This window comes from Podarcis filfolensis (genome assembly GCF_964270895.1).
Source record: "Podarcis filfolensis genome assembly, chromosome: 2".
NCBI classification, from domain to species: Eukaryota; Metazoa; Chordata; class Lepidosauria; order Squamata; family Lacertidae; genus Podarcis; species Podarcis filfolensis.
The window spans coordinates 20,421,842-20,444,911 of record NC_139605.1 but is presented as its reverse complement, the minus strand read 5'-3'; the positions used below and the strand labels follow the sequence as shown (position 1 = coordinate 20,444,911).

The 23,070-nt window shown below is 48.3% G+C and overlaps 1 protein-coding gene across 4 annotated transcripts in view; it reads right to left on the bottom strand.

Annotated features, from left to right (window-relative positions):
- Positions 1-1,083: 1,083 nt before the first annotated feature.
- The window catches only part of LOC310756683 (sodium- and chloride-dependent creatine transporter 1-like), a 30,914-nt gene continuing 8,927 nt past the window's right edge, over positions 1,084-23,070 (bottom strand). For all 4 annotated transcript variants that reach the window (XM_083601235.1, XM_083601237.1, XM_083601236.1 and 1 more), the window contains exons 3-14: positions 21,958-22,089; positions 18,265-18,526; positions 17,458-17,590; positions 13,649-13,783; positions 13,320-13,423; positions 11,093-11,217; positions 10,279-10,391; positions 9,385-9,522; positions 8,442-8,544; positions 8,130-8,230; positions 6,430-6,600; positions 1,084-3,764 (exon numbers count right to left, since the gene is read on the bottom strand). In XM_083601235.1, coding sequence (XP_083457361.1) covers positions 3,618-3,764; positions 6,430-6,600; positions 8,130-8,230; positions 8,442-8,544; positions 9,385-9,522; positions 10,279-10,391; positions 11,093-11,217; positions 13,320-13,423; positions 13,649-13,783; positions 17,458-17,590; positions 18,265-18,526; positions 21,958-22,089 — 1,664 coding nt within the window. In that variant the 3' untranslated portion in view covers positions 1,084-3,617. The remainder of the gene's footprint in view (positions 3,765-6,429; positions 6,601-8,129; positions 8,231-8,441; positions 8,545-9,384; positions 9,523-10,278; positions 10,392-11,092; positions 11,218-13,319; positions 13,424-13,648; positions 13,784-17,457; positions 17,591-18,264; positions 18,527-21,957; positions 22,090-23,070) is intronic.

Here is a 23,070-nt window from a genome sequence, read left to right as displayed (position 1 = left end):
AGTACCGGAAGCAGGATTGCGTATAACTGCTCTGATGCCATCATGAGCACGAATCAGCATAATTTTGTTTTAAAAAAAAATTGTCCAGAGGCACGTTCCCTCTATTTGACAGAAGGGACGGGACTTCTGCCACCAGAATCCAAAGATGCAGGTGGTGGTGGGGAGATTTCCTTCCTAAGTAGGTCACCACAGCACTCTGACTCATATCAATAACTCTGGGCTGTCATCCCTCACTCCTGTCTCAGTTTCCCAACTCAGATCATTTTCTTCCTTTTTACCATATTTTCGCTCTATAAGATGCACCAGACCATAAGACGCACCTAGTTTTTGGAGGAGGAAAATAAAAAAAATATTCTGAATCCCAGAAGCCAGAACAGCAAGAGGGATCACTGCGCAGTGATCCCTCTTGCTGTTCTTGCTTCTGGGATAGCTGCGCAGCCTGCATTCGCCCCATAAGACGCACACACATTTCCCCTTACTTTTTAGGAGAGAAAAAGTGAGTCTTATAGAGCAAAAAGTACGGTAATTCTTTCACCTTGGTCGATTTTCTTCTGGCCTGATTTTGCCTGGCTTTCCAACACCTGGCCCAGAATGCAAATCGTGTACTACCTGGCAACTTTGCTGTGTGGCCTCCCATTTTTAATGTGCTTCTCCGCCCCCCAATCCCTTTACCCCCCGCTTTTCACATGTATGCAGTTGCCATAAGATTAGATAGCGATCACTGTCCTGTTAGTGATGGACCCGTTGTCACCATTATCAGCCAGCCACACCAGAAGCAGTGGTGGCTGGTGCCCCATTGGGACTTGAGGGGCAGAAGGCAGGGACCCCCAAGAGCAGGTGGATCCAGAGCCAATGGTGGGGAGAGCCGACTAATGCTAATTTTTACCCCATCCTCCCTGCTGAGATGTACAAGGGCAACATGGGGACTGAGGAGGGCAAGGAAGCGGACAGCGCCACCCCCTGGACTGGTTAGAAGCAGGCAAGGGGTGGCAGATTGTGCTTGGTGTGGGGCAGCGCCCCACTTGTCCAGATGTACTGACCGGAGGCGAGGCAGTTTTGACAAAGATGCAATTGACACAGGCAGAATCTCTCCCATATTTATTGTCAGGGGTTGGATCTGTACCGCAGTTGGGTAGGTGACTGTGAAAACAAGAGAGAGGGGAAAAAACCAAACCAAAAAAACAGGGAGCTGAGAATTAGGATAGCATGGGGTGGTGGTAGTGATTACAGCTTGGTGTGCAGAGGAAAATGGGCTCAGCCCAATTTGGCACAAACACTCATATATTACAAATACATACAACGGGGAGGTGCAGCAGCATGGCTGGGCGCTATAATGTGGAGGTGGAGTGGGGTGGAGAAGGGGCTGAGCACACCTGGGCAAGAAGCAGCAGCAGGATTGCTGCAGCAGCTGTATGGCAGGGATAAATTCAGCCGGTGTAGCCTTTCTCATCATGAACAACTATGGACGCTTCCAGACTGCCTCTGTTTTCAGGAGGGATTCAATCACATACCGGCAAATGCATGTTGTGCGGTTACGTTTGATTGGGAGGTCTTGCACACTGAACTCACTTCTCCAAAAGACCGGACTTTTTGCAGTAAGGAAAGTGACGGGGGAAATGCAATAGAAAATGTGGAGGGATAACACTTGCTCTGAGCTCCCTGCAAACAAATCAAGACGAATGCCCATTAAACAGGTCATGTGGAAACGCCCTAAAAGTCGTGGTAGCTTTAAGACAAAACAAATCTATTTTGATTATGAGCTTTTTCATGGTCTCAATAAATGTGCTGGACGTGCCACCAGACTCTTTGCTGGTTTTTGTCTTGTGTTTTTTCCCCTGCAACAGACTAGCACCCCTCTAGAATTTATCATCGTGGTGGTTTCCATTGTGACACCTCCAGGCTGCATCTTTTGAATTTATGCTTATCAGGCAGATGTTAAAGCTACAGAAATAAAGCTGCCAACTCTATTAAGGTGTGTGTCTCTCTGTGTGTGAGTGATGTGCTTGTTCCCTAAGAGTTTTCTCCATGTTTGTTTGTGAAGGAGGAACAAGACAGATGGCGATCTGCTTGTTCAAGACAACACGCACACACTCCATTTCCCTGACACTCCCGTTCCCCTCTGTCTTATTAATTTGGGGAGGTTCCTTTTCCCTCTCCAGTGAGAGAAAGTTTCGGGAGTTCTGTCCTCCAATTCCAGCTGGAGTGGCCTCAGTCACAGCCTACCAAGAAGCCACAGGTAAGAGCCAAAAAATTGATGGCAGACATATTTCTCCAGGGGGAGGAATGCGTGGGGAAGGCAGCAGAGTGCATAAGGTACATTTATAATGGCAGGGGCAAGAAATGCTACCCAGGATATTAAAAGGCAACTGCTACATAATCAAGATCACATAAGTGCAACCAAAATTGTGGGAAGGGACATGATTTGTGGCAGGTGGATTGGAGAATAAGGTACAAAAGAGAATAGGCCACACAGAGTACTGGAAATGTGACTGTCTTTTTCTGCTTTCTCTTGCAGAGTCGCGGAAGGATTAGAACCTGAGAGACAGGATGCCATTAGTATACCTTAACCAGGTAAGATCAGGCGGAGGATTGGGATATATGATGGGTGGAAAGAGTGGGCAAACAGCACTTGCCCCCGAGGATTAAAAGCACCCCACAGAAGGTTTAGAGTCCAGCAGTGCTGGGAGGGTTTGGGGGAAGAGACCTAGTGGAGCTGTACTGGGGGTAGTAATGAAAGCTGGGATGGAGCCGGTCCCAGTTGCTCTGATGGTTGGGAATGGGGCAGCCCAGCCTATCTGGTACGAGGAAGTGAATGCCCTCCTTGCCTGAGGTTTGAATGCTAATACTGAAACTATTGGACGAGGTGATCTTGGAGGAGAGGAGGTTAGCCTTTGCGCCATGTGGAGGAAATGTGGAAGTTTGCATGTGCTGGGATGGGTATGTGCGTGCATGGAGCCCTTGTCCCCTGCTGCTAGCAGCACCTCCGTCCTACCGATGTCAGACCAAGCCAACCTGATTTCACAGCTTTCCCATTAATGGTATGAAGGTACCTAAGGTACACAGCCAAATTGCAGGCAGGCAGGTACGGTGCCGGCAGTTGGCCGAGTCAGGCATTGGCTGAAGGACCCACACCAGCCCAGCCACACCGCCATGCACCGCTTGCCCCAATGGCCCCCCAGATGCATTTTAAGGGGGTGGGGGATAGGAGTGCTTTTGAATGAGAGCCAACCTTGGCTCCCATCTGGAGTGGCCGCATGCCATTTGACCTAGAATGCAATGCCCCATCCCAAAGACCTGTGACATTCATTGACTTCACAGATCTGCGGTCGGCCACCACACATGGGAGCCAGGATTAGCCCCTGCCCCCAAGCCCCACTGCAGCAGAGTCACGTCTAGGGCCCTGGTGGAAGGTGGCAAGTGAGGCCGCCGACAAAGTGGCGAAAAGCTCGCGGCAGCCACTGCCACCAGCCATCAGGGTTCTTTATTGACTTCTCGCACCGGGAGCCTCCTGACTATGCGAAGGGCTGAGTCTCCAATACTGCCAACTTTCCCTGCTACCCCCAAACAGCTGACCTTGGTGCCCGGTGTTATTGCTAGCGGAAGAGGGTACAAGAAAATCAAATCACAGTCTCAAAAAGTGTGGCCTTCTCCAGGGGGGCTGCAGTGAGACTGTCTGGCGGTGGCAGCAGTTTTGTCTCCGCTTCGGGCGTCATGTATTCCAGGTGGTGGTGGCCCCAGACGGGGGTGGTCAGCAATTGCCAGCGCTGGGGGAGAAACGAGGCAAGGGAGTCAACAAGCAACTCAAGGCACAAGCGCGTCCGTTTGTTCACTATTTGTTTATTTATAAGAACATTTTTTTCCATCTCGCTTAAAAACTAGCACAGTCGGGATCCTTACATCCGTTAGCCATCAGTACAATGGAGGGACTTTAAAGGAAAAGCCTAAAATGTTACCCTAGCGCAGAACCGTAGCTAGGTGATCTTGCGTCCCTGGCAGAACCGTCCAAATTGCGCCCCCCCCCAGGTAAAGGTACCCCTGACCATTAGGTCCAGTCATTGCCGACTCGGGTTGCGGCGCTCATCTCACTTTATTGGCTGAGGGAGCCAGCGTACAGCTTCCGGGTCATGTGGCCAGAATAACTAAGCCGCTTCTGGCTAACCAGAGCAGCGCACGGAAACGCCGTTTACCTTCCCGCCTGAGCGGTACCTATTTATCTACTTGCACTTTGATGTGCTTTCAAACTGCTAGGTTGGCAGGAGCAGGGACCGAGCAACAGGAGCTCACCCCGTCACGGGGATTCAAACCGCCAGCCTTCTGATCAGCAAGTCCTAGGCTCTGTGGTTTAACCCACAGCGCCACCCGTGCGCCCCCCCCCAGCCACAGACAAATTAGCTCTTCTTTCTGCCTCTCCTCCCACCCACCTTCCTCCACCCATCTAATTCACCCTCTATTGAAAACCATTTATTATGAGACAAGAATCAATATTTATATTTATGGACATATTTTTTAGCCAATTTTGTGCGCGAGTCCCATCCCCTGCAGGGGGTCCACCTCACCACTCCCTAGCTGCAGCCCTGCCCTAGCGTACATTAAAACCAGCAACCAAGGCCAAATGAATGGTACACCAAAACCAACCAACCAACATCAATCTGGTGGCACGTGAAGACTTTTTTTTTAAAAAAAAACCCAATCTGTCCAGGCATTTTCAGCATGGAGGACAAACTGGTTTAACAATAGTTTTTCGCTTTGCCGCTCTGCTGAGTTTTATTGCACCTGTCGTGATTTCGTCCTGCACTTTTTAACGTTTTCATGTAATTTTTTATACTTTTTGCTGTCCTCAATGGCTGAAGGATGGCCTAGAAATCTCTTCAACGCGCAAATCAATCAACACACAGCCCTTCTCAAGGACTCATAGGTAAAAGACCGTTAGGTCTAGTTGCGGACGACTCTGGGGTTGTGGCGCTCACCTCACTTTACTGGCTGAGGGAGCTGCCGTTTGTCCGCAGACAGCTCCCAGGTCATGTGGCCAGCATGACTAAGCCGCTTCTGGCGAACCAGAGCAGCGCACGGAAACGTCATTTACCTTCCCGCTGGAGTGGTACCTATTTATCTACTTGCACTTTGGTGTGCTTTTGAACTGCTGGGTTGGCAGGAGCAGGGACCAAACAACAGGAGCTCACCCCGTTGCGGGGATTCGAACCACTGACTTTCTGATCGGCAAGTCCTAGGCTCTGTGGTTTAGACCACAGCACCATCTGTGTTGGACTCAAAGGCCTCTGTAAATGGGAAGGTGTGTACACCTTTCCTAAAAAGTGGCAGAGTGGCAGAGAGCGAGCCAAACGGGCATCCGTAGGGAGAGGGTTCCAAACACGGGGAGCCACAAAATTAAAAAGCCTGTTACAGAGGCCTCCTTCCCACCAGCGGGATGGGCCCCAGATTCAGTCTGCTTGGGAGTGTGAACAGCTTTGCAGGTGGTGTGAGAGTGTTGAGAGAAGTGGAAGTTCCTCCTGCTTCAATGGCAGAAAAGCCTCCCTCAGATCTTACGCTGTGTGAAGTGGAGAATGGCACTGAAGCCGAGGCATGGAAAACCCCACATCCTTGAGAACCTTGGAACAGGATCTCTAATAAGCACAGAAGCCCATTTGGCACTTGCCTTCCCAAATCTATGCTTGCATCTTCTCTGCACTTTTAAAGCCTTAGCACCACCGCAGGCTGCTTGGCCGGAAAGAGGGAAGTACTGTATAAATAACAGCTGCTTTAGCAATCGCAGAACCTGCTTCTGAGCTTTTATTTGGGTGACTGGAGATTACATCATACGGATGCTAGGCAGCTCCAAAAAGCCATTCTCCTCCCCAGGTCTGGCAGCATGGCTGGCTAGCAGCCTGCAATTCAGTGCAGCAGTCATGGCTGTGCCTGATAGCTGGCTACACAGTGAGCAGAGGAGGCTTGCATGTCCTTCATCAGCAGAGGCATCCAGCTGGAGTCAAGTCTGTGCTATGCAAATTCCTTAGAGCATCTCTAAGGTCACATTGAGTGACCACATGCTGCAACAAGGGAAGGATAACTATGCTGGAATAAGCACCCACACAGTACACTTAAAGCACTCCTAAACCACATGACTCCCCCACAAAGAATCCTGGGAACGTAGTTTATCAGATCAACAGCTGCTGGCACCCTTAAACTACAGTTCCCATGATTCTTTGTGGGGAAAGCCATGACAGTCACGGTGCTGTAAATGTATGGCGTGTGGAAGTGAGGACACCACTGCAGCCTCATAGCAACACCTAGACGGGTCTACAGCAAACGGCACCATCGCCAGGAAGTCCAGATGGGACGCTTGGCAGGCTCCGCTTGCCAGCAGAGCAAGGTGCCTGGCAACTCCATCCTAACGGGCTGGGACTGGCCAGAGACGAGAGACTGATTACTCACCTCTTGGAAGGAGCCCTTGCTTCGCAGAAGCTTGTAAGCGACCGTGCAGGGGATGCAGAGCATGGAGGAAAGGGCCAGAGCCCAGCCAATAGCCTCACCCCACCATGGGTAGATGTAGGTCTTGTTGTAAGTCAGCGGTTGGTAGTTCACCACATGGAACAGGAAGATGCCCTAGTGATGAAGAAGGGAGGAGATACCAGAGATGATAATTGGGTTTTTTTTAGCCTTGGGTAGGGGGAATAGAGGTGGCAGCCAAAACCCAGTCCTGGTTCTCTTGTGCTCAACAAAACACCTTCTCAAAACGTGCTGCCATCTGCCTTATTGCAGGGCAGATTCGAGGGTAAACCATACGTGGAACGAGTCTGCCCCTGCGGCTTGATGGAGGTAGAAACTGTCTCTCAGGTCTTGTTACACTGCCGTTTCTACGGGGATATACGCTCGGTATTTATCACTCCTGTTATACAAAAATCTCCAAATGGGTCCGAACTTCTATGTCTAAAACTCCTGATAGAGGACAAGGATCTAGAGATCACGCTAAGGGTGGCCAAATTCTGTGCGACTGCCATAAAACTTAGGGAACAAGCTATACTACCAAAATGATTTAAGGTTTTAAATGACAAATTTAGGTTATATTTTAGTGATCAAGATTTAATATATATTTTTAACTGCCAGTATATCTGAATTGTCTCTGTTATACTCAATTGCAATTCAATGTATTCCTGTTGTGTTTTATGATTTTCCTGATATTGTAAGTGAGCCGGAACTGTTCTGTGACCGTAATAATAAAATTCATTCATTCACACCTTCTCAAATATCAATACACCTGGCTACAAGACTGAGGAGATCTCCCAGGAGATCTGTCAAAGATGCTTTAGTTGAGATTCCTGCATTGCAGAGGGTTGCACTAAATGACCCTTGTATGGTTCTAACTACGGAGAATGGGATAACCCTGCAGTCCTGCCCCTGAAACAGGACTGGATTAGACAAATCCAGCATGAAGAAGTGCCATCACATTTGAGTAAAGTCAGACAGGTATTTTGCACAGTGCAGGGGAGAGACAATAACGACCAGTGTTCCTTAGCGTGTGCTGTACTATTTAAATGTAGGCAAACTGCAAGTTTCTTTCGGCTGGGAATGAGGTAATCTAAAAACACCATCAGTCAGCACCACGCGTACACCAGTACAGGGCTGCTCAAATATAGTCGCAGCAGTCAAATATTCCGGCAACAAGTCAAAACAAATGTGTGAAAAGCCAGGCTGAGTTAGCCCATGTTTGCAAGGGGGCCCTTCTCTAATAATAATAATAATAATAATAATAATAATAATAATAATAATAATAATTTATTTATACCCCGCCCATCTGGCTGGGTTTCCCCAGCCACCCTGGGCAGCTTCCAACATAACGCTAAAATACAACAACCTATTAAACATTAAAAGCTTCCCTAAACAGGGCTGCCTTCAGATGTCTTCTAAAAGTCTGGTAGTTGCTTTTCTCTTTGACATCTGGTGGGAGGGCGTTCCACAGGGTGGGCGCCACTACCGAGAAGGCCCTCTGCCTGGTTCCCTGTAACTTGGCTTCTTGCAGCGAGGGAACCGCCAGAAGGCCCTCGGCACTGGACCTCAGTGTCTGGGCAGAACGATGGGGGTGGAAACGCTCCTTCAGGTATACTGGACCTTCTGCCCCACTGCTTTCAACTCACCACACACACTACTGGGGTGATGAGAGACCAGCACCACTTCATGTAGGGCAGCGGTCGGTAGCCAATCATACGGGCAACATCGTCCATGAAGCGGTCAGCTCCTGCGTGGAAGAGCGAATCAGTTTTGGGCCTCGAGCCAGGCCATTCCCTCCCGCACCAACACCTGAAAAGGGCCCCATTCACAGCGCCCAGATCTCCGGCAGCCTTGGGTGGGGGGAGCCAAAGCAAGAGTCAAGCAGAGGACTGTGCAGGGAGGGAAAGTGTTTGCTTTTCCTGAAATCTCCTTGCCCCTGTGTCTCCCTTGCCACTTACCATAGACCCAGGCAATCACCACACACTCCCAGAAGGCCTGCCACAGAAGCGTGATCCCGCTGGCCGAATAATTGTCAAACAGCTGAAAGACGTACATGCCGCCCTAGGGTCACATGGCACAGGAAAAGAACCGATTACCGAATACGCGCATTATCCTTGTTGCTTATTATTATTCCAAGTAGAGAAATGCCAGCCATGATGAGGAGTGGGGCTATGGAGACAGGGCCAGGGGGCTTGTGTAGACAGCGTATCACACAGAGACACGTCACGCACGCAGAGAGAGACACGGGCCCCTCTCTGCAAACAGCATGTCCCAAGCACAGCCAAATGGGCAAGCCTTGAGCTTCTAGCTCCGGCCATTCAGGATGGGACTTGCCAAGGAACTGAAATGGTCCTAACCATTAATGGCTGGAACCTGAATCACGGATACTTCTTTTGACAGGTTGATCATGGGGACATAGGGAAGGTGACAATGCGGTAGTTACCCCATGTCAATGGAATTCCCCTCCCCTGGAACAGTAATTCTCAAACATGGGTCTCCCATTGTTGTACTACAACTCCCATCATCTCTAGCTAGCAGAACCAGTGGTCAGGGATGATGGGAGTCGTAGTCCAACAACAATAGGAGACCCATGTTTGAGAAACACTGTGGCCTGAAGGATGGCTGGAGTCCTAGCCAGAGCATCTTTTGCATGCAGCGTGATGGCTTTTCTCTTTGGGAAGACACAGGGCGGCTATGGCTCATGAAGCCATGGGTGCTGGTGGTGCGGAGAGGCATTTTTAACTGACTGCACCTTCCAAGTAATTCTTATTACCCAGGAGTTTGGACTGTGCCCAGGAGCTTCTGGTGGCCCACCCAGAAAACGAGCCAGCCCCTTCCAGGCAAGCCCATGTAGCACTCACGTTTCGTATAGAAAGGGTTTCTCCCACACATCGGCCTCACCTGAGTCACCATGGAGAGGTCAATGATACAGCAGACAAGGCAGCAAATCGCAGCGGTGATCTCTCTGCGCGGCGAGCCTGCTGCTGGCTGCGGAAACAGGTCTAGGATGCCAGTGATGAAACCCTCCACTCCCACAAACTGGCAGGATGAAATAACATATGAGAGAGAGAGGGGGGGGTAAACTTGGCACAAGGTGCTGGTCTACGCTCTGCTTAAACACAGAGGTGTGGAACCTCAGGACTGAGGTCAAGCTGTGGCCCTCCAGGCCTCTCAACCTGGCCCCCGGGACTCTCTCTGGCCCTGCTTTGCACTCTGCACACACCCTGTGCCCCCTCAGCAGTGCAAACACATGAGCTCCGTTTGCATTCAGGTGAACTGGCGAGTGCTGGTTCAGTCTCTTGTCTTCCTCTTTACGTGCTCTGTGGGCACAGCATTATGCTCCAATTGCCATCATGCCATTGTAACCTGCTCCCTATCATCCTTGCTTCAGGTGGAATGCTCCCTCCCTCCCTCCCTTCCTTCCCCCCTCCCTCCCAGCTGCCAACTTCTTAAACACCTCCTGCTCCCATGCTTCCAACAGCAGCACCTTCCTGTCTGCAGCCGTGTTAGCAAACCCGTAGCACAAACGCCGCCCACTGATTTCTGCAAGTAAAAGAAGCCGCTTTCCCTCTACGCCAGCCTTTCTCAACCTGTGGGTCCCCAGGTGTCGTTGGACTACAACCCCCATCACCCCTAGCTAGCAAGGCCAGAGCTCAGGGATGATGGGAGTTGTAGTCCAACCACAGCTGGGGACCCACAGGTCGAGAACCGCTGCTCTACGCCATTTCTGCATCGTGCCTCCCTCCGCAATGTGCTCTGCTCAATAAAAAAACACGCTCCCCATGAGTGGCTTACCTGGCTGTCGAGCCCCAGGACCAGGAGCATGAAGAAAAAAAGTGTCGCCCAGAGAGGGGAGAGTGGCATGAGCGTCACAGCTTTGGGGTAGGCAATGAAGGCCAGGCCTGGACCTGCAAGAGAGAACGTGAGTTAAGAGGGGTGCCGGCTGCAGCGATAGCCACCAGCTTGGGGGTTGAACGGATTCAGGGAGGATGAGGCTACCCATGTCTACTAGCCGCACCTGTGGCTCTGTTCTACCTCCACTGCCACAGGCATTACGCCTCTGAATACCTGTTACTGGGAAGCACAGGTGAGCAGGGTGATGCTGTGCTCATGTCCAGCTTGCAGGCTTCTCATAGGACGCTGCATGAAGGTGGGGCATTGGCCAGATGGAACAGGCTCTTCTTACATTCTCCCAAAATTCTAAGAAGTTACCTAAGCTTAGCATGCGAGAACACACCATTGGCCCGGCCGGTCCTGTTCTTCCCATTCTGATTGGCTGCAGTTCTCCGTGGTCTAGTCAAAGTTCTGCGCTGCTGCTTGAGGTTCTTTTAAATGGAGATGCCATTGAGCTTTGAGGGACACAGGGGAGCTGCCTTCTTCTAAATCAGACCAAAGCTCCATCTAGTTCAGTGCTGTCTACGCTGGCTGGCAGTGGCTCTCCAGGGCTTCAGGCAAGAGCTATTTCCTGGCGCTACCTGGAGGTGCCAGGTAGACTTTGTGCTCTGCCTCCCAGCTATTTTGCACCGATGTGTCGCACCTTTTCATAGGGAAAGGGTGAAATGGGCTGATGAGGTGGGAATCGGAGGAAGTCCCCACAGCTGGCGCTCACCTGACTCTGCCACCTGGGAGATGTCCACGCCCTGCTCCGATGCCATGAAGCCCAGGACGGAAAACACCACAAAGCCAGCAAAGAAGCTGGTTGAGCTGTTGATCACAGCCAAGATGTAGGCGTCCCTGTAGGGAGGATCAGGCAAGTCAATAGCCACAAGCCCACCCTCCACTCGGACCCAGTGGGTGCCCAGTGCCCTCTCACTTCCCCTCCCTTACAAAAGGTTACAATGCGTGTACCATGTTAGAGGTGCCCAGGACCCCAGCCTGCCTGGAAATCACCCTTCCTTCCCTCTAATAAACCCAGTTGCCCCCTGCAATGACAGAAAGACACTGCATATGTCCCAGTGTACTCTTGTCACATGTTCTAGGACTGAATCTCACCACTAAGTATAGTTTGAGGGGTTCAAATTAAACCAGAGTTGGCTAGCATTAGATGGAAAAGGGTTCTTTTTTGGGGGGGAAACCCAGCATGGGTAAGATTTTGCATCGCAGATGGCACCAAGCAGCTGCATTAAACAGCGCACAATATAGGCACTATCCAATCTTCTGCTGGAAGGAAACTCCCTCCTGAAGCTCAGCTGTACTGTGCTAATCTCTTGCTGCTGTCACCATGAAGTTAGAATAATAGAATTGTAGAGCTCTAAGGGACCCCTGAGGGTCATCTAGTCCAACCCCCTGCGTAAAAGGCATCTTAGGACAGTGGTGGGGCATCAAAGGCTTCAAGGTATTGGTGTAAAAGCTTTTGCCGCACCCCATTTCCCTTATTAACTCCCCAACGCCACACACTCCCTCGAATGTTGCATTCGAGACAAATTGTGTCTCCATTTAAATTATTAATTTCCTTATTTTATCCAGATTTCCAAATTTGTATGATGTCATAGAGCAGGACTTGGCAACCTGTTTGATCTTGAGGGGCACATGCAAACAGCGGCTCGATGGTTTGTTTCCTGCCATTTCCTACTTCCTGGCGGCTGACGTTGCCAGGGTTAAGTGTGTGTGTGTGTGTGCAGCTTTCACCTGCATCAGCAGCAAATTAATTGGTGGCAACCATGAAGGTAACTAGCAGACCACACATGACATGAAAAACCATATTGCCTTCTGGCGCCAGGTACTACGATCTGCAACTGGAACATGACCAGTTTTATCATGGCCTGCTGATTATCAGCTTGTGGTAACGCAGAGGGAGGGAGGCTTTTTCACTCGTGGCATCAGTGCTGCAGAATGCCCTCCCTGCTGAAATGTGAGGGGCCCTATCAGTGTTGGTATTCCGCCAGCTCCTGAAGGCACACCTGTTCAGGCAAGCTCTCCCCTGAGCTGAACTAGTGATTTTAATGGAATCGTTTTTTGAGTATTCTCACTATGTATTAAAGTTGTAAGCTGCTTAGAAGACATTTTGGCACATTAAGTAGTATATAAATTAATAATACTGATGACAAGGGTGAGGGTGGCGTCTAGCCCATGGGTTCGCCCAACATAGAGAAAACAGAGAAGTTTCATGGATGGAAATATGCATATCTGTGCATACTCTGCACTTAAAGAACAAACAAACAGCAACCCAGACTTCTATGCTAAACGCGACCTAAAATCTGCACCAAGAAAAGCTGAATTCTGTGACCAACATAAATGATCAAATCAAGCATATTTGCAGACATTTTTGTCTTGCATAATTCATTCATCTTCTGCAAGTCATAAAAATGATACGGTACACACTGCGAGCACACAGGCGCACGCGCGCGCGCGCACACACACACACACAGTTTCTGATGTTTCAGCAAGCATTGCCCACACAATTTCAGCCCTGTATTTGTCGCCTTAGCTGTAAACTTGCTTTTAAAGAGGAGGGAGAGAGGGAATGGAGATGGTCAGGCTGCTGAATTCTCTGTACTGCACCTAATTCTGTACTTGTGCAGAATAGCAAAACACAGAAAAGGGGAAGCAATAAATGTGTTGGAAGATGACATGCAGGTTGCGGAATGGGGTGTGGTTGGGAACAGGAGAGAGGTGAGGACCTAGTGGGTGCGGTGTATAGATGCCACTATTTGAAGAAGTCCTAGTAGCATTTTCAAGGCTTTTATTCAAGACCACAAGGGCTAGAAATGAACGCTTTAAATAAAAGCAGTGTCTCCATCAGGATTCAGACCAAGCCAGCAGATTCCACACTTGGGGACTGAAAGCCATGCAGATCTCTTTTTAAAAGACTACCCGTATGCGGTGTGGGGCCTCACCTGTAGCAGTTGTTGTGGAAGCGGTTGTAGCTGCCAAGTGCGGTCAGGGCTCCCAGCCCGATAGCATATGAGAAGAAGATCTGGGTACCAGCATCAATCCATACCTGGGGTGAGGGGAACAGCCGTGGTATAAAACCCACCGAGTGGGGGGCAGAACTCTTGCTTGCATGACCAGGCCTGGCCTGGCCAGAGGGCAAAGGCGCAGTTAGATGCAAAGGCCTGCCTCCCTGCACACAGATATTGGCTATGGCCTCTGTTTTCCCAGCTGCTTCCCTGTTTGAAACCTTCCACGTCCCCTCTCTCGGTGAATGTGCCATCCCAGTTCTTACCTGAGCCACAGCAAGCTTGGTCCAGTCCGGTTTCAGGTAGTAGATGATGCCATCTAGCGCACCGGGCAACGTCACGCCATGCAAGAGCAGCAAGATAAGAACCACATAGGGGAAGAGTGCAGTGAAATAGACCACCTGCCAAGCAAGGATAATAATAATAATTTATTATTTATACCCCGACCATCTGGCTGAGTTTCCCCAGCCACTCTGGGCGGCTCCCAATCAAATGTTAAAAACAGTACAGCATTAAATATTTAAAAACTTCCCTGAACAGGGCTGCCTTCAGGTGTCTTTTAAAGATAGGATAGCTACTTATTTCCTTCACATCTGTAGGGAGGGTGTTCCACAGGGTGGGCACCACTACCAAGAAGGCCCTCTGTCTGGTTCCCTGTAACCTCACTTCTCGCAATAAGGGAACCGCCAGAAAGCCCTCGGTGCTGGATCTCGGTGTCCAGGCTGAACGATGGGGGTGGAGATGCTCCTTCAGGTATACAGGACCGAAGCCGTTTAGGGCTTTAAAGGTCAGCACCAATACTTTGAATTGTGCTCGGAAATGTACTGGGAGCCAATGCAGATCTGTCAGGACTGGTGTTATGTGGTCCTGGCAGCAAGTTCCAGTCACCAGTCTAGCTGCCGCATTCTGGATGGATTGCAGTTTCCGGGTCACCTTCAAAGGTAGCCCCATGTAGAGCGCTTTGCAGTAGTCCAAGCGGGAGATAACCAGAGCATGGACCACTCTGGTAAGACAGTCTGCGGGCAGGTAGGGTCTCAGCCTGCTTACCAGATGGAGCTGGTAGACAGCCGCCCTGGACACAGAATTGACCTGCGCCTCCATGGACAGCTGTGAGTCCAAAATGACTCCCAGGCTGTGCACCTGGTCCTTCAGGGGCACAGTTACCCCATTCAGGACCAGGGAATCCTCCACACCCGCCCGCCCCGTCTCCCAAAAACAGTACTTCTGTCTTGTCAGGATTCAACCCCAATCTGTTAGCCGCCATCCATCCTCCAATATTATTATTAGGACATCACCAGCACCACACTGGTGGGCTGTTGCACATGGGTGCTGAGTGGCTGCAGTCAGATTGGTGGGTTGCAAGGTGTGGATGCCTGGTCTATAGGAGGAAGGGATGGGGCTCATGTTAAAAAATGTGTCTTTTTTACTGGGAAATGATATATAATGAAATGAAAAGGATGTTGAAAATAATGTTTGTAAAAAAACACACCCCAGAAGCCTTTCTTCTGCGAATTATAGGGATAGAGCTACCTAAATTGTATAGAAATTTTTTAATGTGTGCGACTACAGCAGCAAGAATGTTACTTGCCCCAAAATGGAAAGAAGAAGTAGTCCCAGCAAAGGAAGAATGGATACAAAAACCTATGGAATATGCAGAAATGGCAAAACTTACCGGAAGAAGTAAGAAATCAAGAGAACAAACTTTTTTTATATATAAAAGAATGGAAATGGTTTATTGAATATTTACAGATAAAAACACTGGCAGGATTATTGTAATAACCTGCAGCTATGTAAGAGTATATATATATATATAAAGAAGATAAATAAATGAGCAAGTTAAGTTAATTTGGATATGCAGAAGATAATAAATTTAAGGAACCACAGAAAGAGGGGGAAGGAATTCAAGTTTAAAAATGTCAAAATGAATGTAAAATTAGTGAAATGTATATATTTAAATAAGTACTTATTTTTTAAAATGTGTCTTTTTGGCTCAGAGACACACTAGGAAATTATTTGTTGGGCACCACAAAGATGCGCATTTCACAGAAGAAACACTTCTGATGCTCAGAACGCCCACCCCAAAAAGCAACACACACACCCAAAGGAGAAATTAGGGCAACTGTGGTGTCACCTGATACAAGAGCACTGGCTGAATAACCTCTCACTCCCATCCACATAAAGAATTAACGCCAGATGTGATAGGACGCCAGTTGCATTTGCTTGTATTTAACGGTGATTATGGTATTTTCTTACCACTGCTTACGCAAGGCTTTTTCCATTCACCACAGCAATTGTATAATGACAGTTACTAGCTGACGTTGTGTGTGGCTGGGTGGGGGTTGGCCTTTCAGCAAACACCAGTGGTGCAACCACTGTCAGAAAATTATTACAGGTCCAAGTGCTACATCGGAAGGAGGAAGTGACAGCATGTTCTCAGATTCTATCTTCGCTGGGAGTTTTGTTTCTTAGTTTTTTAACTACAAAGAACAAATTTCAGCATTAAGATGCAGATGGATCCGTCAATAGTGACCGTAATGCGCTCCCTGTGTGTTATTATTGCCAATATACACTTGTTATCAGTGGAGCAGTTACGTAATTTTAGGCTTATTATGGGTTAGGGAGAGAAAGGGCGCTATTTAAGAGGTGGGGGAACCCTTTTCAGCTTGAGATCCACATGGCCTCATGGGGAACCTTTAGGGGGCCACATGCCAGTGGTGGGTGGAGCCAGAGGGAATAGTGGGCGGGGCAACAGCTGCATACATGCCGGGCTACATGGCAGCCCCACAAAAGTCAGACACCCATCTCTCCATCCATCAAACAAGAGGCATTTTCGTCATATTATTGCTTAATATGGAGGAATGGTAGTTGAAATTATTGGAGACAAAGTTGATAGGTTTTGGTTAGAGAAAAGCTATTGCTCAAATTCATAAATAGTTAGAGAAGCGCTTTTGGACTTTTTTGTGTAAAAGGAAAATGGATTAGTCTGAGACATTTGGCTGGGCAGATTGGGAAAATATTGTCTAACAGAAAGTAGAATTGCTGGATGTCATTCTAGAGTGGATATTTTGAATAATTTCTTTTTCCCCCCAAATTTTTTTTATTGGTTTTCCAAATTTATAGCAAACATAAAAGAAACACATTACAATGTAAAAAAGACAAACAAACAAACATTTATCCTAGCTATTATGATCCCACTTTTGATTTCATTGTTAGATGACTTCCTCAAATCCCCCTAGCTGAATTTCCATGTAGCTCATTGTAGCAGTTTTCCAATACTATTTTCAAATAAAATTAACTTAGGCAATTAACATCTTTCTTTCTTTTCATTTTCACTTCTATCCATAGTGTTATGCAATTTAACATATTTGACTCCTAAGCCAATTTGGTACTTACAAATAGTTCTACTTATGTTATCTTAGAATATTTAACTAAATACTCCTTCAATTTCTTCCATTCGTCTTGGTACTCCTCCTCTTTCTGTTCGCGGATTCTTCCGGTCAGGTCGGCCAGCTCCAAAAAGTATTTTGAATAATTTCTTTTATGTAACTGACAGATGGAAAATTGGAAGTCTTTCCCTCTTTTTCCCCCTTTTATTTTTTTGGTTTTCCTTTGGTGTTTTATTTTCTCTTTCTCTGTTTTTGTTTTTATTTAGATTATTTTCTTTTACCTTATTGTAGACTGAAAAAACTGTAATGAAATCTGATTTTTAAAATACCCCCAAAGAGGCATTAGCACTATTCAAGGGCATAATCCAGGCAGCCAAAAGCACTCACAGAGGGCAGACTGCATGGCTGGTGAGTCTTGATGGTCAGATTGAGATGCCTGGATGGGCACGTTCAGCCCCCCCAGGTGCCTGAGGCTCCCCACCTGAGGATGCTTTAGGTGGTATTGTGTATTGTTTACTTCAAAATGTGTTATGGCAGCCCTGCTACATTTGGGGGGCTGTCCAGATGAGCATAATCCCGAGCATCTGCCCTAAAGTCCTGCCCTGATTCCATAACCAACTTTGTTATACTTCCTCATAAGCTTCCCCCACAGTAATATGCACACACACTTTTAAAGGAAGACCCGTTACCTTCCCAGCTGACTTGACCCCCTTCCAGATGCAGAAATAGACAATGACCCAAGTCGTGAGCAGGCAAAGGATCAGCTGCCAGCTGAGCTCTCCTGGTTCAGCCAGATCCCCTGAAATCCGCAGCACCTTGTTCCTAAGAGGTGGGCAAGGAAGTGGAGAGGGAAATTAGCAGGGGCCGCAGCCTGAGCATGAGAAGGACAAGAAGAAAAACCATTTGCCCCTGTCCTTATCTAGTGCTGACTCCACCATTAGGCGTTGCTTAAGAGATATTCAAAATATTACGTGAGTTATAAACGATTTAAACAACTAACTAAATGAAGCACCTCACTTCAGATGATAGATTTCGGGTACCATTAAAAGGCAGCAAATAGTCAATAATTTTTGTAAATATAATTGATATAATATTTAAAAACGGGTCTCTGCAATGGGGGTTGTTTTTAAATTTATCCACTGTTATTTTCCAGGCTATTTTTAAAGCTGTTTTTTATTATATTTTGTACATCACCTTGAAACGTGTGCGGAAGGTGATGAATAAACAATATTAGTAAATAATCAATGTATATAAATCATATAATGTCTTTTTTTTTATCACCATGGAAAGCACCCTTTGAATTTTCTGCCTCAGGTGCCAAAATGTGTAGGACCCCCTTCTTGTCTGAACCATTCCTCCCCCTCACTTTCCGGTCTCCCCTCATTCTTCCCCACCTGACCCTGTGAATTCAGGAACCTTTCCTGCAGGACCCACACCGCACGCCCCCCAAGAGACCGACATCCTGGTATCCCTCTAGGGAACAAGCACCCACTCACTCCCAGAACTCTATGATGGGTGAACGCTGGTCAGCCAGGTTGCTGCAGTTTCTGGCAGTGCTGCTGTTGGTGGTGCTGTTGTTGTCGCAGCCGCCCAGGCCAAAGAGCTCCGTGCACTGGGGGGTGTTCCAGGAGTGGCCGCAGGTGGCCCAGGGCAGGGTTTCCGTCAGCGAGTGCACCAGGTAGAAAAGGCCCCAGACGAGGATCATGATGTAGTAAGAGTTGCAGAAGAAGACAATGACCATAGAGGCCAGGCCCAGGCCTAGGGAGAAACGAGATGGTCAGAGGCTGGCTCAGGGGAAAGGGGAGGAGGCATGCGGTTCTTCCTGAGGGAAGGGCAGCACGTTCAATTCCCACCAAGGCCTGGCTTGGGCATGCAGTGAGAATGAAGTGGTAGAGTCCCAGCGTGGTAGAGCAGAATGTACCACTTTACCTTCCAGGTGAGAGATCATATCTTGAATGCTCCCTTACGTGAAAGGAAAGGGAAGACCTCCCTGCAAATAGAAAATAAGCACTGTTTTCCATCTCCTGGTTTTTTTGGTTTTTTTTTAAAAAAAACAAGGAAGTGGGGTGGCCCCTCACTGGCAGCCTGAGATCCATTGGAAGCTGCCTTGCACCAAATTCAGATCGTTGGTGCATCTGCCTCAGTACTGTCCACACTGACTGGCAGCCGCTCTCCCGAATTTCAGGCAGGCCACATCCCCAGGTATCAGATGTGGATACGTCAGGGATTAAACCTGGCACCTTTTGGGCAACAGTCCGTTCTGGCACTTCCAACACCCACAACCTCACTGTGCTACATGCGAAGACTAGGCCTAAGCCCTGCCCAACTCCACCTTCTTCTTCCATGACAACTTTCTGCCTGAGCTGCATAGCTGATAGCGAAGGCGGCATAGACTCTACTGGGGGAGCAGAGATCTGTGCCAGGGAAATCTAGATTCTGCACCATGGGAAACTCAGCTGTATAGCGTACATGTTGTTGCTGCTGTTATTCATTGCCTGCCCTTCGCGCTAAGATCCCAGGGTGTTACTACAATTAAAACACAACTTTTAAAAACAGTTTAAAGCAACTTTCTGTCGCTCACAGAAATAAGGGGGGTCCCGAAAATAAATGATCTCTGTTGAATGGTCTCTTTAAATTTGAAGGTTCATTATTGTTCCACAAGATGTGTATTTCTTTAAGGGCCGCAGCAAATAACTTGACCCGGTTTTACAGCTGTGAAGCAGTATAGAAGGTGTTGTTAAATTATGTTAATTAAGCTGTTGGGTATTAGTATATAAAGAGCAGCACCTAGCTCTCTCAGTACCCTGGTGGTTGGGTCATGCTTATTGATATAATTAATGTAAAAGGAGTTTTTGTTTTTGTTATTAAAACCTAGCTAAACTTATTTTGCATTTCTTGAATATGTGGCCTCCCCAGCAAGCTTTCTGCAGTGCAACTAATCTGCAAATAGCCAACAATTTCATGTGTCAAAAGCCAGGAAAAAGAGGTGTGTCTTCATATACAAATAAAGCATCCGTTTACCTTATCTGCACATTTTATTCTGGAAGGCCAAGACTCTGTCAAAGCCCCACTTCCTCATTCAGCCCCCAGTCCAAATTCTGAGCTATCACAAGAGACGTGGCCCACACGCTTTCAAGCTTCCCGGCACCACGTCCTGAAATAACCTTAAGGGCTTTAAAACTTGCTCTGAATTCTTCATCCGATACATTATTCAACGTGCTGGCAGAATCCTCACAGCCCTGCGGTAGCCCCACGTGGCCCTGACTGCTAATGTACGTAGAGGGCTGGATACGAGGCATTCCAGGCCATGCGTCAAAACGCATTTACCGATTGCACAGCCGTTGCTGCCAGCCCTTTCGCCTCATCTGCCATGTCTGTCTCCTGCTCCCCTCCCAAAAAACCCGATGTGCTAGTGTAGCCTTATCTATATGCCTGGGAAGCTGCCTCGCTTGCTGGTGTAGGCCCAGCTCTGTAGGCCCAGTCTGGATAGTTAGCCTTGGTGAAGACCTGACGTTTTCATCCCCAAAAAAGTTTTTGATTGAGTTTCCACTGAAATGAGGCTGCATTTTAATGTTGCATTTTAATCTTGTTTTTTAAGCTGTATTTCAATCAATTGTTTTTATATTTGGTGTTAGCCGCCCTGAGCCCAGTCTTGGCTGGGGAGGGCAGGGTATACATAAAATTTAATAATAATAATAATAATAATAATAATAATAATAATAATAATAATGCACGATGCAACGTTGGAGGGGTGGGGAATCGCTGGTGGCTAGTATTGAGAAGTGACAAAATTGGTGGTAGCAAAAGGGGATTCTCCACTCACAGGCAGACTCAGTCCTGTGTCTACATGCGCAGCCCCCAACCACCCCACGATCTCCATGAACTCAAAGGGAGGAGTCCATGTTCTCATCGTCCAAGCAGCTACTTAGTAAAGGGCCTCAGGGAGCCCTCTCTGCTGCTCCTTTTAAGGGCTGTGCTAGTTCTTCTACAGCAGTGGTTCTCAACCTGTGGGTCCCCAGATGCTGTTGGACTACAACTCCCATCATCCCCGAGCTCTGGCCTTGTTAGCTAGGGATGATGGGAGTTGTAGTCCAACAACATCTGGGGACCCACAGGTTGAGAACTGCTGTTCTACAGCAAGGGCGGAGGTAGTCTGGTTGCACTCCAGCCCCCATCGCCCCCAGCCAGCCAACGGCCCATGTTCAGAGTTGGGGGGAGGTGCAGTGCAACATTTGGATCGCCACTGATGTTTCCTCATCCTTGGCCTGTCGAAATGGTTGCCAGGCCTCCCAGGGAGGAGTTTCCACATTGAACCAACGAGCCCCCAGCCCCAGCCAGGCATCCACCATGGAATCCCCGTGCAGGCAAGTCAATTTGGGGTCTTCTTCCCTGAAGGGCAAGCCTTGTTTGAGCTGCTGAGCAGGGCTCAAATGATGCACAGGAAGGCTTGCTGAAATCCACACTTCACAGACTCCCCCTGCAAACTGTAACTGCCTCATAACCTTTGAAAGACAGGAGCTTGTCTGGGAGTCTTGTTATAAACTCAAAAAAGCAGATGGTCCCTGCTGGAGTCCCCCGGCCAGCTTAGCCCTCCAAGGCCCGAGGCAAGTGTTCCCAATTGCGCCCCACAGTCTGCATGGGCCTGGCTGAGGGGTGGGCAGCCACAAAAGGGGGCAGCCTTGCACCCAGCCCCTATATAATTCAAGCCATGCCCCAGGTTACATGAGAGCACATTCTTAGAGCCCTTGACGTTTTCCTAAATCTGAATGTTTTTTGGGGGAGGGGGTAAGTTGGTCAGGAAGGATGACATTATTTCAAGCAAACATGTCTATTGTTACTGAACCCCTAATACGCCTTTATGTCACGCTGGGGACCCACAGAACACAAGTGGAAAAACCTCTGCTCTGCTAGGAGACTCTCTTGAGCTACCTAAGGCCAGTTTTGGGCCCCTGCAGAGGCCACACCACTTCAAGGGGCCCCACTGCACCCCACGGGCTCTCTCCCTCTGCAGGGCTGTATGGATTGGGCCTAGAAGCAAGGAGGAAGGCACACTGCAGGCATCTCTTGGGCCTAGTGCACTCAAAAGCCTGAAGCTGGCCCTGAGAATATGCCTTTTCCCTGGCAGCAACTCCTAAGTGGCTCCTAAGCATAGCCTGCTTATTATGCGGTTCACATTCCAAGCCTTTTACCTTTGAAGAGTGGGGCGATGTTCCAGGCAGAGATCCCACCTTGCTTCATAAACTGCCCAAGGGCCACCTCCAGGAAGAAGACGGGGATCCCCCCGACAAAGACGATTAGTAGATACGGAATCAGGAACACACCTGTGCAGAAATCGGGAGTCAGCCCTGTCGCTGTTAGAAGCACTGAGAGGCGGGGCCTTTTTGGTGGTGACCCCTTAAAACTCTAGAAACCCCTCCCAAGAGAGTTCTGTCACCCTCACTCTCTTTTTGTGTGTGTTTAAGCAAGCATTTGATGCCCCCTTAGAGGACTATACTCCTAACCCCACTTATCTAGGAGTAAGCCTCCTTCCGAGTAGCCATGGTTAGTCTTCTGCTCTGTTTTGAATCTTTCGCTCTTTGCTGCTGTCATCTTAATTGCAGATAAACTGTGCCAGTCCCCCACCCCCACCCCCGCTTTTAAATCATCTCATTGTTAAGATATTTTTAGAGGCTTTATTTTTGGTGAGCTGGTTTGAGTATAAATTGTACAGAACAGTGAAGGGAAACAACCCAATTAAATGAATAAATTAAATAAAAAGTAGCTGGTCTGGCTCAGCAGTTTCATACGGAAATGTGGACCCAAAGGAGTCAGATCCTGAGAGTCTTCCCCATTTTCATAGAATTACAGGGTTGGGAGGGACCCAAGGGTCATCTAGTCCAACCCCTGTAGTGCAGGAATCACGGCTTTCTCTCCCTTGTTGTTCACCAACCTGCTATTCAGGGGGTGGGTGGGGATGTTGATCCCTAACTCCTGTTTACTTCTGCAGTGGGATCTTGTACATTTAGGAGCATCTATCTAACCTCTCTAGCCTAGCACTGTCAACACTAATTTGCAGCAGTTCTCCAGCATTCCAAACAAAAGGAAAATGTCCTACAAGGATACACAAAAGATTGAATCTGAGACCTTCTGCAGGCAAAGCAGATTCCCTGCCCTCAAGCTAAGTGAGGCTCAGTTTCATAGCACGAAGCCATCAAAAGCAGCATACAAGACACACAAACTCAGGTTCTGAAAACAAATAAACTCTAAAAACAGTAAAACCTGCTTTACCCATTCTAAAAACAATGTCAAGAATTCTTAAAAAT